At 41.6% G+C, this 16,420-nt stretch overlaps 1 protein-coding gene across 5 annotated transcripts in view; it reads left to right on the top strand.

Moving 5' to 3' along the window:
* The first annotated feature begins 4,800 nt into the window (after positions 1-4,800).
* The window catches only part of ATP11B (ATPase phospholipid transporting 11B (putative)), a 126,114-nt gene continuing 114,494 nt past the window's right edge, over positions 4,801-16,420 (top strand). For all 5 annotated transcript variants that reach the window (XM_032298494.1, XM_032298495.1, XM_032298498.1 and 2 more), the window contains exon 1: positions 4,801-5,073. In XM_032298494.1, the coding sequence (XP_032154385.1) occupies positions 5,047-5,073 (27 nt within the window). In that variant the 5' untranslated portion in view covers positions 4,801-5,046. The remainder of the gene's footprint in view (positions 5,074-16,420) is intronic.

Genomic DNA, 16,420 nt, shown 5'->3' with positions numbered 1-16,420 from the left:
AGATTGGCAAGGCTGAGTCCTCCAAGCAGACTGACCCTTGAAGAGTTCAGAGAGGCACAAAAGGAAGTACCCTGGGTCTGAAGGACGGTGACTACCACTCTTACTGCATAGCTTGGGAACCACTAAAGTTATTCAGTATGCTTGGCTCTATATTACTTTGATTTTTTTTTTCCTTATCAGTCACTGGCTTTATTAGCTCATTTTCCATTTATTCAGTACTCCTTAGATGCTGTGGGTACCAAAATGAATGAGCCACAAATGTCGACCTTAACAAGATTGTAGTCTGTGCTTCCTATTGATGGTCCAAGATGTTCTCATCAAGAAAAATAGCTCTCTTTGTCTGTGTTATAGCTGAGAATATTGTACCTAAGTAGGAGATGTTTTTCTCTTGGGAACAAACATGTCTCACAGTATAACTAGCACAGAATTACAGTAACAAGTTTACTCAACAGTAAGAACCGTATTTACCACGTATTCAGTGGTTGTTACGAGATGCTGGTAAACGTATTCTTGGAACAGCTTAAGTTTCCAGTTTTCCTGCAGCACAGCACGGCTTCCTACAACTGCAGGCTACTTCTGGTCCTTTGCCAGCCCAGCGCTTTTCAACTTAATGTTTCACTCTAGCAATAACTTCCTAACTGACCTTCCTTCTCTCTCCAAGCTATCACATATAACGTCTACAGACTAATACTCTGATTTCATCCTGCCATTAATCTGATCAGAAAATTCCAGAGAGTGCCCATTTCCTGTAAACTCTTATGACTAGACAGAAACTCTCCCCATGCTATGCCTCTCCTTCCTTATCCAATCCCACCTCTTACTACTCCAAGTTGGTTGTACCTCAAACATCTAGAGCTTTGTTGACTCTCTATTTGCTCCTGCAGTTCTTCCTGTTGGAAAGCCTTTCCCTCCTACCTTCATATGCCCACTTCAAGTTCAGCTTAAATTCAGCTCCTTGCTTCTGAAACTTTCCCCAATTGCTATTGCTCACATCAATTTTCTGAAATTAGTGTCTACTGTAGCATAGTTCTTTAGGACTTAATCCCATACTGATTTGGTTGTTATTTAACTGATTCCCCTTGCAACTTCTTTTTCCAGCTACATTTTAAACTACCCAGAGAAAAGAAGCTCACTTTAAAAGTTGCCTGTGTCTCCTCCTAGTTTTAGGCAATTGTTATGCATACATTTGATGCTCAATACTTATGTAAGAAACAGTTGTGGAATGAATGAATTACCACTGACTCCAAGCATGATTTCCCCCCTCTTTGCTTTATAGCTGGTGCCTGCCTTCTTAAGTCCTTAAGTCCTGTGTTTATCCATCTCAATGTTTTTGAAACCTTCTAACCACAACCAATGGGAAGAAATTGCTTTTATAATGTGACCTGATGTACATGTGTATGAAAATTCTACAAAAGACACGTAAGTACTTACTCTGTGGGATGTATTCTGATGCTTTCTATTCTATTTTTTTAAATACAGATCATGACACACTAAATTGATTTCACCACCACTAAGGGATTATAATTATAGTATTGTTGGGGATCAGAAATTGAAATACCCTAGCTTGAGCTTGGCTATAATGAATACATTTTAAGCAATCCTGCCAACTCCATTTTGCCCACCCTGAGCTATGTTTGCCCACCCTGAGTTATGTAGGGCATTCTCTTCCCAAAGCTTGCAGTCTGAGACAACTGGCATCTTTGTAACCAATTTTCTGAGAAACAGGGCCCACCAGTCCTGCACATCCTGTATCTGTAACGGTGTAACTGCTACCCCACACTGCTACCCCACATCCTGAGTAAAAAAACAATTTTAAGTAGAACTTTTTGATAGGCCCCCCTTCTCCCCTAACCTGATCCTTCTGCTTCTGTAATAATCTGCTTACCACCCCTTGACCCTAAACTGGTATAAAAATGTGGAACGCCCTTTGTTCTTGGCTGAGGGGTTTGAGCTCTAGGTGACTCTCGGACGGCATAAAGGTGGACTCTCAGCAAACTCAGTGCGTGGCGCCTCTATTTAAACTCACTCGGGTATAACAAAATCAATATCCCAAAGACAGTGTTTTGACATGCTTTACTGAAGAAGCCTAAAAACCTCTCTGGCCTCCCGTCCTTGCCCCACCATGTCTCCCAAAGCACATGATGAAGCTCAAGTTCCTTTATCTGCATAAGATCTGGACCCACCAAAAGGAACAATTGTTTTTCCTTCCCCTTCCTGTAAGACCACGAATGTAACCACACCTAAATAGATCTTTTGACAAAATAACATACAAGTTAATTTCTGTTCCCTGATCCAATCATCTTTCCTAATAACTTCCTCAACAGAATTCCCCTTCTCCCTACTCCCATAACCTATTTTGCCAGGATAGTATACAAGCTTGTGAACCACATGAGGGGGTTGGCAATCACTCTATGATTCTTCTCATGTGCACACTGTGTGCACATTAAATTTATGTGACTTTTCTCTAATTAATCTGCCTTTTGCAAGTTGATTTTTTGGCAAATCTTTGGAGGGTCAACGGGAAAGCTTTCCCTTGACCCCTACAGTATAAAAACTGTCTCCTTGGCTGGGCAGGGTGGCTCATGCCTGTAATCCCAGCACTTTAGGAGGCCAAGGCGGGCAGACCACTAGGTCAGGAGTTTGAGACCAGCCTGACCAACATGGTGAAACCTCATCTCTACTAAAACCAGAAAAATTATTTGGGCAGAGTGGCGCATGCCTGTAATCCCAGCTACTCAGGAGGCTGAGGCAGGAGAATCGCTAAAACTCCAGGGGCGGAGGGAGGTTGCAGTGAGCTGAGATCGTACCACTGCACTGCAGCCTGGGTGACAGAGTGAGACTCTGTCTCAAAAACAAAAAACAAAAAACCAAAATGGGGTCTCCTAGCTTATGCTCTTTGTATTAACTTGAGGTGTATAGGGCTGCTCTTGTATAATGCTTAAAATACTACTTGTGCTGCTCATTCTGTTCCTGACAGGTTGAGCTTCAATTTGATCGTTACATATTTAACTTGAGATTACTTCTTACTATATTCCATCAGAGCACTAGCAATCAACCCCTTCCCCCAACTTCTTCCTTTTGAAATTTGGGGCACAATTAAATAATGATACACAAAGTGTTCTCCAGATTGCTATGTCTTATGTTATCTTGAAGAATTTTAGTGGCATATAAGTAAAAATTTCCAGGCCGAATTTGTGATTAGATCATTTGCAGATGAATAAAAGTAGGCATGGCCATATTTTTGTTTCTTGACATAGCTTAAGAACATGAGCATCATTGCTTGACAATCTAGAAGCTGAATCCCAGCTTTGCCAAATTACTTAGTGTGAACCTCCATTTCTGCATCTATGTAAAATAGGAATAATCATAATTACTTCAAGGGATGGACTGGAGTTAAATGACAGCATACAAGTAAAGAACCTGATGCAGGACCTGGGTGCTCCATGAATGGACCAGTGCTCCATGAATGGTAGTGAGGTTTTATTACTAAATGTATCTCAAACTTCCTTTAGGATTATAAAGTAGGGTTTAGTCATAAGAATAAAAGATGACTTTTCAAAGATCTAGTATTTTTTGAAGTTGGATGGTTTATAATATAAAATTCCGTGTTGGTTTTATAGATCACAAATATCCCCAAAGAAAGGTTCTACTTGTGGTGCTGGATAAGCATTATATAATAAGAAATGTCTACTGAAACTAGAAGCTTCAGGATCATATGCAACGACTTGCCTAGTCAAGCAAATTTCATTTGGAATTGTTCTTGCTTAATTTTTTTTTTTTAAACCACAAACGTCTATTGGTGAAGTGCGCTTCAATTCAGCAAAAATACAGCCCTCAATCCATACACATAACGCAGTATGTATACGGGGCTGCATTTAAACAACGCCAAACCTTTAAAGTCCAAGCCTCGTTCCAGTTGCTTGTATATTCCTTCTGAGCTTGTCATCCCCACACTCGTTTAACCCAGGTCAAGTTACTTCTGAGGGTGTTTTTGATTGCAGAAGTTTGGCAGTTAACAGCAAGGAGCTGCCTTTTTATACAAATCACCCTCCCCTGAACCTGTCCGATTCAGCACACGACAAGACAGAATATGCCATCCAGTCTCCTGGAAACGGGTCCACGCTGTCCCGGGCTCAGGGCAGCTGCATCGCTTTCGAATCACTTAAGGGGTGTCATCAGGATTTCCCCAGCCCCGTCTCGTCTCCGCCGTCTGCTAAAGAGGAGGCCTGACAACTTGATGGAACCCAAACTGGGACCTCTGGAGATTAACTTCCAGTCACATACGCTCAAGATGGTGCGTGTGCGCGTCAGGAGACGCGGGGACCAAAGACCCAGAGAGCCCGAAACGGACCCGCCACAGGAGGCAGCGACAGAGGAATCGGCCCCACGCTGCAGGCTCGGAGACGGCCAGACCCACACACGCGACTTCATCCCACCCCACAACCCGGAGAGGGTGGCAGCGGACAGAAACAGCGTTCCGGAGCCCGGCACCCTTCCGCGCTCGCTTCTTCTCGGACCTACAACGCCGACCCCCGGCTCCGAACGGCGGCGAGGCGCTCCCGGCCCCCTGCGTCCGCGCTCCCGGCCCCCTGCGCCCGCGCTCCCGGCCCCCTGCGCCCGCGCTCCCGGCCCCCTGCGCCCGCGCTCCCGGCCCCCTGCGCCCGCGCTCCCGGCCCCTTGCGTCCGCGCACCCGCTTTCGTCACGTCCGGGGGCGGGCCGGGGCCCCGGGGGCGGGCCCGGGTGGGGCCGGGGGCCGAGCGGGGCGGGGGTGGGGTTGCGGGGTGCTTCGTGTGACAATAATGAAGGTGGCTGCTGCGCGGCGGGAGGCTCAGCTGCGCCGGGCGGGGGCGGCGCCGGGGCCGCGCCTGTAGGACTCGGGGCCGGCGCCGCGGGATGGGGACGCGGCGCGGGGAGTGAGGCGGTGGCGGCCGCAAGCGGAACTTCGGCCCGAGAGACTCGCCCGCTGCCGCTTGTGTCCGGTCGGCCTCCACCTGCAGCCCCGCGGCCCCCGCGCCCCGCGGGACCGGGACGGCGACGACGGGGGAATGTGGCGCTGGGTCCGGCAGCAGCTGGTAGGTGCCCCCTTCCTGGGCCCCCGCGCGGCCTCTCAGCGCGGGGTGGCGGGGACGGGCCGGCGCCGCCGAGCGCGGAGTCCAGGGCGCGGGCGCCCGGCTAGGCCGCGGCGGGGACGGGCGCGGGGCCCAGGGCCGGAGAAGCCCCGTGCAGCCCCGCGCTCGTCTCGCCTCCAAGCCCATGCCGCCGAGGTTGGCGGGAGGCGGCCGCTTCCTCCCGGAGCTTCTCCGTTACTTGCTCCCCCGGCCGCTCCGGGGGAGCGGGAGTCCCGAGGCGGGAGCCCCGAGCCGGGTGGCGGCGCCCCCTGAGGAAACGGGGCGCGGGAGCAGAGCGAGCGGAGGGCTGTGGGGAGGAGAGAGGCGCGCGTCCTACCTGGCGCGATTTGGGACGTGTTTGGGTGAAGGGGAGAGAAGAACCTGCCTTCTGCCCCCGCTCGTCACGGACTTGGGGAAGCGGGTCACGGCTCCGAGCTGGGTCGATTCCTGGGGAGGAGCGGCCTCCGCTACGTGACTGTAACCCCCTCGGCGACAGACAGGTCTCCCCCGGGCCTGGGAACGGGAAAGGAGGACTGTCCGGGTCCAGCTTCGGAAACGAAACTTACTAATTATGAACGCTGCTTGCTGGGGTTTGCTTCCGACCTCGTCCTCACCCCACCCCCGTGAAACTTTTCCAGTGGGAACCTTTTTTCCCCTTCTCCTCAAGGCACTTTGAACGAGACAGGTTTGGAAGGAATTGTTAACTTTCCAGTATTACTGGAACATCTGGACACCAGCAACAAAACATTTTGGAAAAGAGTGATTTGAGGCCTATAAAAAGTGCCACCTTTCCCAGAATTAATTCAGAGAGAAAAATCTTCCCTGCCTCCTTGCAGCTGCGGCGCGGATATTGCAACACTGAGGCAGCTGTGACAATTAGGACTGAAATTGCTCCTGGCTGGAGAAGCCTAACCTTATCTGTGTGGTGAGGTCGGCTACTATTTAATTTCTAAGTCGCATTAACTTAATGCTTCTACAATGCAGTGTTTTCATTTGCTCATTTTAAAGGCAGTGGTAACATTTAGTGAAGAAGAAACTGTGGGACCAAAGCATTGATACCTCTTTTTCCCTTCTGCCCTAGGAAAGCATTTTAACGTTAAGTCTAAGCAGAATGGGATTTCAGAGGCAGTCTTCTGTTACTTCGTTTTGCAATGGGCATCATTCTCCAAAAAAAAAAAAAAAAAAAAAAAAAAATATATATATATATATATATATATGTAGAGAGAGAGAGAACTGCCCACCACTCCCTCCTACAATTGTGGGCTATTTTTAGCCTTGTAAATTCAGATATCCCAGATACATGCTTTATTAGGAAACCAAGCTAATGATGTCATTAGAATACCATCTTGTAATACTTCGGCTTTGTTGCAGTAAGCCATAGCACGGTAATTTTACTCGGGAAGTTAATTGTTACAGATTTGCCTTATGCTTTTGATTTGCCAAATCTTCATGTGTCGAAGGCTGATGTACCTCATGGTGTTTTTGTGTGGTAGGAAGATCATTTTAAAGTGGTCCTCTTAAAGCTTTTTAAAATAGATTGAGACATCCTTTCTCACTGTTAAGGTATTTTCTAGCCAGAATAAAATCCTGGTTGTATAACCACACTCATCTTCAAGACAGAAAATCTGGTAAGTTTTTTAAAATGGCTTCAAATGAATACAGCTAAAAGGAAGGGCCGGAAGTTGTGTGTGGTTATTTTACAAGGCTGCCGTCTTACAGGATGGTTGACGAGTTGAACAAGTTGCTGTGCTTAAAAAATGCTATCTCTGACATTTAGCTGCTCACCTCACTGGTTTTAAGTTATCAGTTCCTTTCAGTACGTAATCATGCCTGGGCCAGTGTAGGATTTTGTGTCTCTGGTCATGTAAATTAAGCATCAAGGACAGTTGATACAGAGTAATGAAAGTATATTTTACTATACTAGGAATTACTCAACTCAAGAAAAATCTAGTTTAGATTATATTTCTGTTGGCTCAGTGGATTGAATCAACATGACTTTTAGCAATGGGTTTGTTTTAAAATTCAGATAAATAGGATAAATTTGGGGAAATTGACAAGTAAATCCTAAGGACAGGTTGAAGTTATAAGCATACTTAATTTGTTATATGAATCCTGATTTTCAATTAATGTCTCACAAAAAATTGTGTTATTACAGAAACAACGCCTATGCTCTAGTAATTTCTTTTTAATTAAAAAAAAAAATAGTGTGACTCCTTATCACAACAAAGCATTTTCACTACTTGAGAAGATGGAAAAAATCAGAAGGTTGACAGAAGCTTAATCTTTTCTATGGGGAAAGTGGACTGAAAACGAAAATATTGGAATATCCATTTCTTTTTTGTTCTTTGATTTTTAGCACACAATGTTAAAGTTATTTTACACTAAAAAAATTCTCTTATGGTGTCTTTGTGGTACAGTTAGAATTCAAAGTGAACACATTTTCAGTAGCATATTTTATGTATTAACTCATTAGAGATGACAACACCTTGATTATAATTGTGGAAATGCCGTTAGCTACTCACGGTATTCAAATATTTAGACCTGTTCAGTAGCTATTAGTGACATGTGGTCATTAAAATTAAAATTTGAACCACATGTCGCTATTAAAATTCGAATTCATGGGTCTGTTGGCTGCCATTGGCTATCAGATTAGTTCATATTTTCATTATCACCGAAAAGTCTATTGGGCAACACCAATTTAGACTTTTAAATAAAAGTCTGTGTCAGTACATATTTTAGTTGAATGTAATATTTCTGTACAGGACAATGTAATACTACATTTTTGAAGCACTTTGTGCTGATATTAAAATAATGCTGAATACTGGGGAGACAAATGTTGGTCAGGGCCACACTTACTCAACATGAGTAGACATGGGGTATGTGTTGCTGAACAGATCATATAGGTAAGGAAAGGATGAATCTGTAGTGTTTCTGTGTTTAGAGACAAAAGTGACAAATCAGGATCAACTAGCCTAGAAAAAAACTAGAAAATAATTATACAAAAATAATATGTCATACTGGGATAGCTGTTTCTTAAATTGTTTCATAAATGTAATCCCTTTAGATTGTATTGGCGATGGTGGTAGGAGGCTGCTGAGATTGTGTTCTGATTAACTGAGGAAAAGGAGAAGGGTCTTAATCTGAACTCCCTCAAGTTTCTGTTCTTTCTCACACTCACCAAACTTGCTTATACTGGTACTTAATTCTTCCCTTCTTTCCGTGCAGTCACAAGGAAGATGCAGCCCTCTTTTCCAGGATAACAAGTCTTCTTAAGCTTTTGATCCCTTTCTTCCATCCCGCTGCCCATACTCCATCGTTATCATTAGTATGTTTGTTCTCTTTCTCTTTCCCCTTTCCTTCAACCTGTGAACATGTTCAAGCCTCTCTCTGCTACCTTACTTTTTCCTGTACCTGAAACTGCCAAATTGTTCTTAATTTTGTAAAAAACAGATCGATAAAACTGCTGGCTATTATGTTTGAAATGTGGCTAGTTTAATTAGAGATATTCTTATGTATACAATACACATTGGATTTCAAAAATAGTATTAAAAAATGTGAAACCTGGCCGGGCACTGTGGTTCATGCCTATAATCCCAGCACTGTGGGAGGCCACGACAGGTGGATCACCTGAGGTGAAGGAGTTTGAGACCAGCCTGGCCAACATGGTGAAACCCCGTCTCTACTAAAAGTACAAAAATTAGCCCGGCGTGGTGGCAGGCGCCTGTAATCCCAGCTACTCAGGAGGCTGAAGCAGGAGAATTGCTTGAACCTGGGAGGCGATGGTTGCAGTGAGCCAAGATCACTGGACTCCAGCCTGGGCAACAGAATGAGACTCTGTCTCAAAAAAAAAAAAAAACACCCTCATTTTTTAATTAGCTACATGTTGAAATATTATAATATTTTGGATTTATAAGTAAAGTAAAATTTTAGAATTTTATGTTTCTTTTTACTTTTTTTTTTTAGGTGGTTAGTAGAAATTTTAAAGTTACCTGTGTGACTTGCATCTGTGACTCATGCTGTGTTTCCGTTAGTCCTGCTATATAACATTAAAAGTGAATTCCTGTATCCTAGTTAGCATAGTGAGATCCCATCTCTAGGAAAGGAAAAAAAATTAGTTGGATGTTGTGGTACTGACTTACAGTCTCAGCTACTTGGAAGGTTAAGGTGGAAGATGACTTGGGCCAGGGAGTTTGAGGCTACAGTGGTGAGCCATGACTGTACCACTGCACTCTAGCCTGGGTGACAGAGTGAGACCCTGTCTGAAAAGAATAGTGAGCTCATGTTTTTACAGAACACATTATGGAAGTCTAGAAATCTCACTAGAGTAGCCTGCCTGTAAATATCTTAGGATAAGAACCATGTCTTTGGCTGGGCGCAGTGACTCACGCCTGTAATCCAAGCACTTTGGAGGCCAAGGCGGGCGGATCACCTGAGGTCAGGAGTTCAAGACCAGCCTGACCAACATGGTGAAACCCCATCTTAAAACAAAAACAAAAACACGTCTTACTTGTATTTGAATTCCTTACACTCAAGGCAGCAGTTGGCCCATTGTAGGTATTCACCTGCCGGATGTTGGTTGAGTAAATGAATGAGTATCAGATCTAATTCAGCATCAGTTTGAAAATACCTGCATTCTTTGCCTCTTTTCCAAGGAATGAATGAATGAATGAATAGAAAAAGGAAGCACTGGCCTATGGTGGTATTGTTTTTTCTTTTGTGGATAAGTTTTAACCTCAAGAATTAATGTTTAAGAACCTAAATCTTTGAATATGTGCTGCTTTATCTCTATTTCAGACATATATTCTTCGATACCCAGTTTTGCATTTGGTTAGGAAGACTGTAAAGCATTAGAGGAATCTCAGGTGTTCCCAGCAACACTGAAGTAGGGACCTTGCTCCAGATCCTCTAAAGAGCCTGATGATTACCATTATTGTCATTAAATATTTTCTAGACCTATGCTATTCAGTATGGTATCCACATACGGCTGTCAAAATGTAGGCACTTGAAATATGTCTACTCTGAATTGAGATGTGTGTGTATGAAATACACAATGGATCTTGAAGACTTAGTTTGGAAAAAGGATGTAAAATATCTCATTTATTTTTAATTGATTACATGTTGAAATTGGGTTATATAATTATACATATATATTGGGTTAAATATTAACTGTTACTTGTTTATTTTTACCTTTTTTGAAAAGTTGAAACTAAGAAAATTAACATGTGGCTTAGGTCATTTTTCTGTTTAACAGCATTGTTTTAGATTATGGTAACCATATATAATGCCTGGCGTAGGCAGATTCAAGAAAGTTTTTGATTCTAAGGACTTTTTGATTTTACCTAGGCTTTTTTTCTGTTAGTTTTCTGTTTTCAGAGTGTTGGTCCACGTTATATCTAAGAGGCTAGAAGCTGCCTGAAAGACTAACTTTATATGTGGTCCATTGGAAATAATTTTTCAAGTCAACATTGACTGCTGTGGGGTTCTAGATTTAGCCAGGCTGTTTATTCTTCATTTTGTTTCTGTAGTTGTCTGAGTACTGATCATTCTAAGCAAGATAATATTAATGATTAGCTTAGTTTTTACCAAAAATGTGTATTTTTTATTGTTTAATTTTTATTTTTTATTCTCAAAAGTAAATGTGTATTTTCTTTAAATATCAAAACGAAACCCAGTATTTTAGTTTATAAACATAGTTAAGATATTTTATTCTTAGGTATTCTTTATTTTGCTTTTTTTCCTGGAGTTTCTCTGTTACAAAGCATAAGAAAGACATTCTAGGCCAGGTGTGGTGGCTCTGGCCTGTAATCTCAGCACTTTGGGAGACACACAGGAGGCTTGCTTGGGACTAGGAGTTTAAGGCCAGAATAGGCAACATAGCGAGACCCTTGTCTACAAAAAATTTAAAAATTGGCTGGGCATAGTGGTGCCTGCCTTTAGTCCAAGCTACTTGGGAGAGGGCAGTAGTATCGCTTGAACACAGGAAAGGCTACAGTGAGCTATGATTGTGCCAGTGCATTTCAGCCTGGGTAACAGAGTGAGACCCTGTCTCTAAAAAAAAATTCTTGATTGGATATTTATATGGGAACTACTAGGAGACTTATTTTTAAGCCAATACTTCGTTAGAAAATATATGTTTTTTTTTTGGTTGTTGTTGTTTTGAGATAAGGTTTCACTTTGTCTCCCAATCTGGAGTATAGTAGTGTGATCATAGCTCACTGCAACCTCAAACTCCTGTGCTCAAATGATCCTCCAGAGTAGCTAGGACTACAGGCATTGGCCACCACACCCAGCTAATTAAAAAAAAATTTTTTTTCGGTGGCTCAAGCCTGTAATCCCAGCACTGTGGGAGGCCGAGGCGGGTGGATCACGAGGTCAAGAGATCGAGACCATCCTGGTCAACATGGTGAAACCCCGTCTCTACTAAAAATATAAAAAAATTAGCTGGGCATGGTGGCGCGTGCCTGTAATCCCAGCGACTCAGGAGGCTGGGGCAGGACAATTGCCTGAACCCGGGAGGCGGAGGTTGCGGTGAGCTGAGATCGCGCCATTGCACTCCAGCCTGGGTAACAAGAGTGAAACTCCATCTCAAAAAAAAAAAAAAAAAAAATTTTTTTTTTTGTAGAGATGGGGGTCTCACTATGTTGCCCAGGCTGGTCTCAAACTCCTGGCCTCAAGCAATCCTCCTGCCTCAGCCTCCCGAGTAGCTGGGATTCGGGAGGCTGAGGTGTGAGCCACTGTGCCCGGCCGATGTTTGTATTTAATTCTCTTGTATATGTGGTTATAATGCATTCAGTAAACATTCTCCAGTGTTGTGAATGACATGCATTGAGTTTCTGTTACTTCTCAACTCTTGGAAATGGCTCTGAGGAAACTGTGACTCTTGGGTATGCTTAGGAGAAAACTAGAACACTAAAATTTTTTTGCCGACTGGTTCACTTAAAATTGTCTCTACAGTTTTTTATTTTCTTCTTTTCTTGTCTATACATGGTACTGGCAAATTCTTTTGAATTTTTATTTATTTATATATTTTTGAGACAGTCTTGCTTTGTTGCCTAGGCTGGAGGGCAGTGGTGTGATCTTGGCTCACTGCAACCTCCGCCTCCTAGATTCAAGCGATTCTCCTGCCTATCAGCCTCCCGAGTAGCTGGGATTACAGGCATGCGCCACCACACCCAATTGATTTTTTTTTTTTTTTAATTTGAGACAGAGTCTTGCTCTGTCACCAGGCTGGAATGCAATGGCACAATCTCAGGTCACTGCAACCTCAGTGCAGTGGCGCGATCTCAGCTCATTGCAACCTCCACTCCCTGGTTCAAGTGATTCTCCTGCCTCAGCCACCCACATAGCTGTGATTGCAGGTGTGCATCACCATGCCCAGCTAATTTTTGTACTTTTGGTGGAGACAGGGTTTCACCATATTGGCCGGTGGTCTCGAACTCCTGACCTCGTGATCTCCCTGTCTTGGTCTCCCAAAGTGCTGGGATTACAGGTGTGAGCTGCTGCGCCTGGCCTTCATTTGAAATTTTTAGCATGTACAATAGACTATCCTCCTTAACGTTAAGTTATATCTTGCAGGTAATCATACTTGTTTCTCTTTAAAAACTATTTGATTATCAAAGATCTAGATGAAATGTCAAATTAAGGAAATTAATTAGTTAAGCTCTGTCTGTCTCCACATTTTAATTGGAAGTGGAGTGCCCCTCAGCAAAGAAAGAAGAATAGGATGATAAGCATAGGTGTCAACCATTCATTCATTCCTCTATATTTTGGAAAACTTAGGAACAGAAGCAGATGTTGTATATATGTCTTACTACTGTGTGAAGTCGATAGAGCTGGTACAGGTTATTTTTATTCTTTGTTATGGCAAATTTCAATCACATACAAAAGTAGAGAAAGTGGTATAATGAGCCCCTTTATGGTATAATTTAAAGTTGAGCAAAGGGTATGATTTATCCTTTACCCAACTTTTACAATTATTGGCACATGACCAATCTTGTTTTATCTATTTCCCCTACCCACTGTCCTCACTCTCTTTAGTTATTTTGAAGCAAATCCCAGACATTATATAATTATACCTATAAGTATTTCTTCTTCCTTTCCTTCCGTTCTCAAATTCTTATTTTTACAAGTTTAGACATTTCATGTCAGTTACATCAGTGATTATTAATATGTTAATGTAAAACTATTGATTTAATTCAGTTATATTAATAACAAAAGGTATATGCATAATACATATTGCTAATACATTTGTTAAGAATCTGTTAAATTCTAAGCAGTAGGTGTAGGACTTTCCATGTCAGCTCCTTTTATTCTATAGATACATCTGTGGGGAGAATAAATCAAAGAAAGACACTTGAATCCAAAAATGCTTTGCTTCAAAATATCATGTTGTGCACCATAAATATATAAAATTTTTATTTGTCAATTAAAAAACCATTTTAAGAAGTTTTTTTACTTATGAGTTCATTTAAGTGTTTGGGGAGCAAATCATATCTCCCTTTTTCTTGTTGCTAAAAATGATATATCCTGAACCATCTCTCTCTTCTTTCTCTGCCACCACCCTGGACTAAGCTGCTACCTCTTACCTAGACTATTGCAAAAGCTCCTAGTTCATCTCGTTGTTTCTCCCTTTCTGTCCTTGCAGTCTTGTTTTCAATATAGCAACCAGAGTGATCTTACTAAACAGGTTAGATCATATAATTCCTCTGTTTAAGATTTTCCAAGTGCTTGCTTTTTTGTTGAGAGTGAAAGCCAAAGTCTGCTTGATCTGTATCCCAGCCCCTACGCTTCTTCCAATTCATTTCTCATCCTTCGTCACTCTTCACTTACTTTTTATCCACACTAGCCTTACTGCAATTCAGAAGTCCCAGGCATACTTCAATTTTAGGATTTTTGTCCTGGCTGTTGTACCTCTACCTGGAATGTTCTTCATACAGACATCTGCTAGCTCCTTCTCTTTCTTCAAGTCTTTATTCAAATATTCCCTTATTCATGAGTGAAGCCTTTTCCAGCCATTCAGTATAAAATTCTGACCCTCCACAATACTTCCCTGTTGCCTTTCCCTGCTTGATTTCCCAGCTCTTAACACTATTTAACCTACTTCAAAACTTACTTGTCTTGTTTATCTCAGGAAGGCAGAGATTTTGTCGGCTTTGGTTTTGTTGTCCATTTAACAAAAGCCATTTCTCAGCTCTGCATTCCCTTTTAGGTAACACCATGTCTTTTTCATGTATTTATTAATTCACTCATTTTTTGTGAGTGGATTAATTTTCTGTGGTAGCATTTTTGTTGTTAGGCTTTGGAACTACCAAAATGAGGCAATCCCTTCCCAACCATTCTGGGGGAGGTGGGCTCTTCTTTTCTAATGTAGATTTGGATTGTTACCAATTTTTTCCTATTACAAAAAGTGTTACAATGACTATTATTGTTTGTTTATTTTGAAGTGAAATACCTAGAAGTGGAATTGCTGGGTCATGGGGTATGTACAATATGACTGTTACTAAATATTGCCAAATTATTTTCTAAAACATGAGAGTTCTCCTTTCCCTACATCTTATCTTGCTCAACACTTTGTACTGTCATACTTGAAAAAATGTACCAGTCTGTGTGAAACAGTGTCTCATTTTGTTCTAATTTGCATTTTCTTGACTGCTAGTGAGATGCAGCTATCCTCAGTTTTATTCGTATGAATAGATTGCCCATTTTCCACTGGGTAATTTGGCTTTTGCTTATTCTTGCTATAGTCTAGTTGCTAATTCTTTGTTGTATATGTTGTCAATATCTTCTAGTCTGTCCCTTGTATTTAACTTTGTTTATGATATTTTTTATGCAGAAATTTTAAATTTGTAGGTAAATTTATTAGACATTTGATTTCTGCTTTTTATTACATATTTGCCAATTCTTTTACTAGGATCATAAATCTGTTTTCCTAGCATTTTCTTCAAATTGTTTTAAAATTTAGTTTTTCAAAACTTAGGTCTTTAAGATACCTGGAATTGGTTTTTGTATATGGAATAAGGTAGGGAATTTGTTTTCTCTCGTATTGAAAGTTTCATGTATCAGTGCTGTTTATTGAATGAGGCATCCTTTCTCCACAAGTCTGTGTTGTTTGCCTTCCTTGTCATAAATGACCCATTTACAACACATAACGAGCATTGTCTTTCACATGCTCTGTCATAGGCTGGCATTCTCTTTCGTGTGCTCTATCATAGGCCGGCGTTGTCTTTCGCGTGCTCTGTCATACGCTGGCGTTGTCTTCTGCGTGCTCTGTCATAGACCGGCGTTGTCTTCTGCGTGCTCTGTCATAGACCGGCGTTGTCTTCTGCGTGCTCTGTCATACGCTGGCGTTGTCTTCTGCGTGCTCTGTCATAGGCCGGCGTTGTCTTCTGCATGCTCTGTCATAGGCCGGCGTTGTCTTCTGCGTGCTCTGTCATAGGCCGGCGTTGTCTTTCATATACCTTGGTCTCATTCTAGGTACTCTATTCTGTTTCATTCATTTGTTGGTGCATAAATAATGCACTGTTTTAATTATAGTTTTTTAATAAGTCTTGGTATTTGGCAGGCAGAACCCCCACCTTTTTCTTTTAGAATTATATTAACCTTTATTCTTCTATATGCCACTTTCAATGCTTGTCAGATACTGTGGAAAATCTTTCTAGATTTTGATTAGTTTTGCATTGAAGTTAAGTTTCTTCTATTCATATTATTCCTTTTGATTTTAAGCTGTGGATTGTAATTCATTTTTATTTATTTTTCTAGTTATGCTTAGCCACTGAGTATCTCTACATCTACAAATAATATATGAATTTAGATTTTTTTGACTCCAGTATTCTCTTTCTCATCTTCCACATTACAGTTGCATAGTAGTGTAGTTCTACTTTTTCTCTTTTACCAGCTTTATTGAGATATATCTCACATACCATACAATTTACCCATTTAAAGTATATGATTCAATATTTTTAGTGTATTCATAGGTTTGTGTAACCATCACTACCCTCTCATTTTAAGACATCTTTTTCTTCCCAAAAGAAACTTAACTCTCATTCCCCATTTTCCCAAACCTCAAGCCCCCAGTCTAAACCACTTTCTGTCTTTAGATTTGCCTACTCTGAACATTTTATATAAACATCATCATACGATATGTATTATGTAACGGTGTTCTTTCACCTAGCATAATGTTTTCAAGGTTCTTCTTTGCTGTAGTATGCATCACTACTTCATTTCTTTTTATTGTCAAATAATACTCAATTTTATGGATATGCCACTTTTTTTTTATTCATTCATCAATTGATGGATATTTGAGTTGTTTCTA

The sequence above is a fragment of the Sapajus apella genome, unplaced genomic scaffold (assembly GCF_009761245.1).
Source record: "Sapajus apella isolate SASKATOON/1434 unplaced genomic scaffold, GSC_monkey_1.0 scaffold38, whole genome shotgun sequence".
Classification (NCBI taxonomy): Eukaryota; Metazoa; Chordata; class Mammalia; order Primates; family Cebidae; genus Sapajus; species Sapajus apella.
The sequence above is the reverse complement of the archived record's forward strand: the minus strand, read 5'-3'. Positions and strand labels throughout refer to the sequence as shown.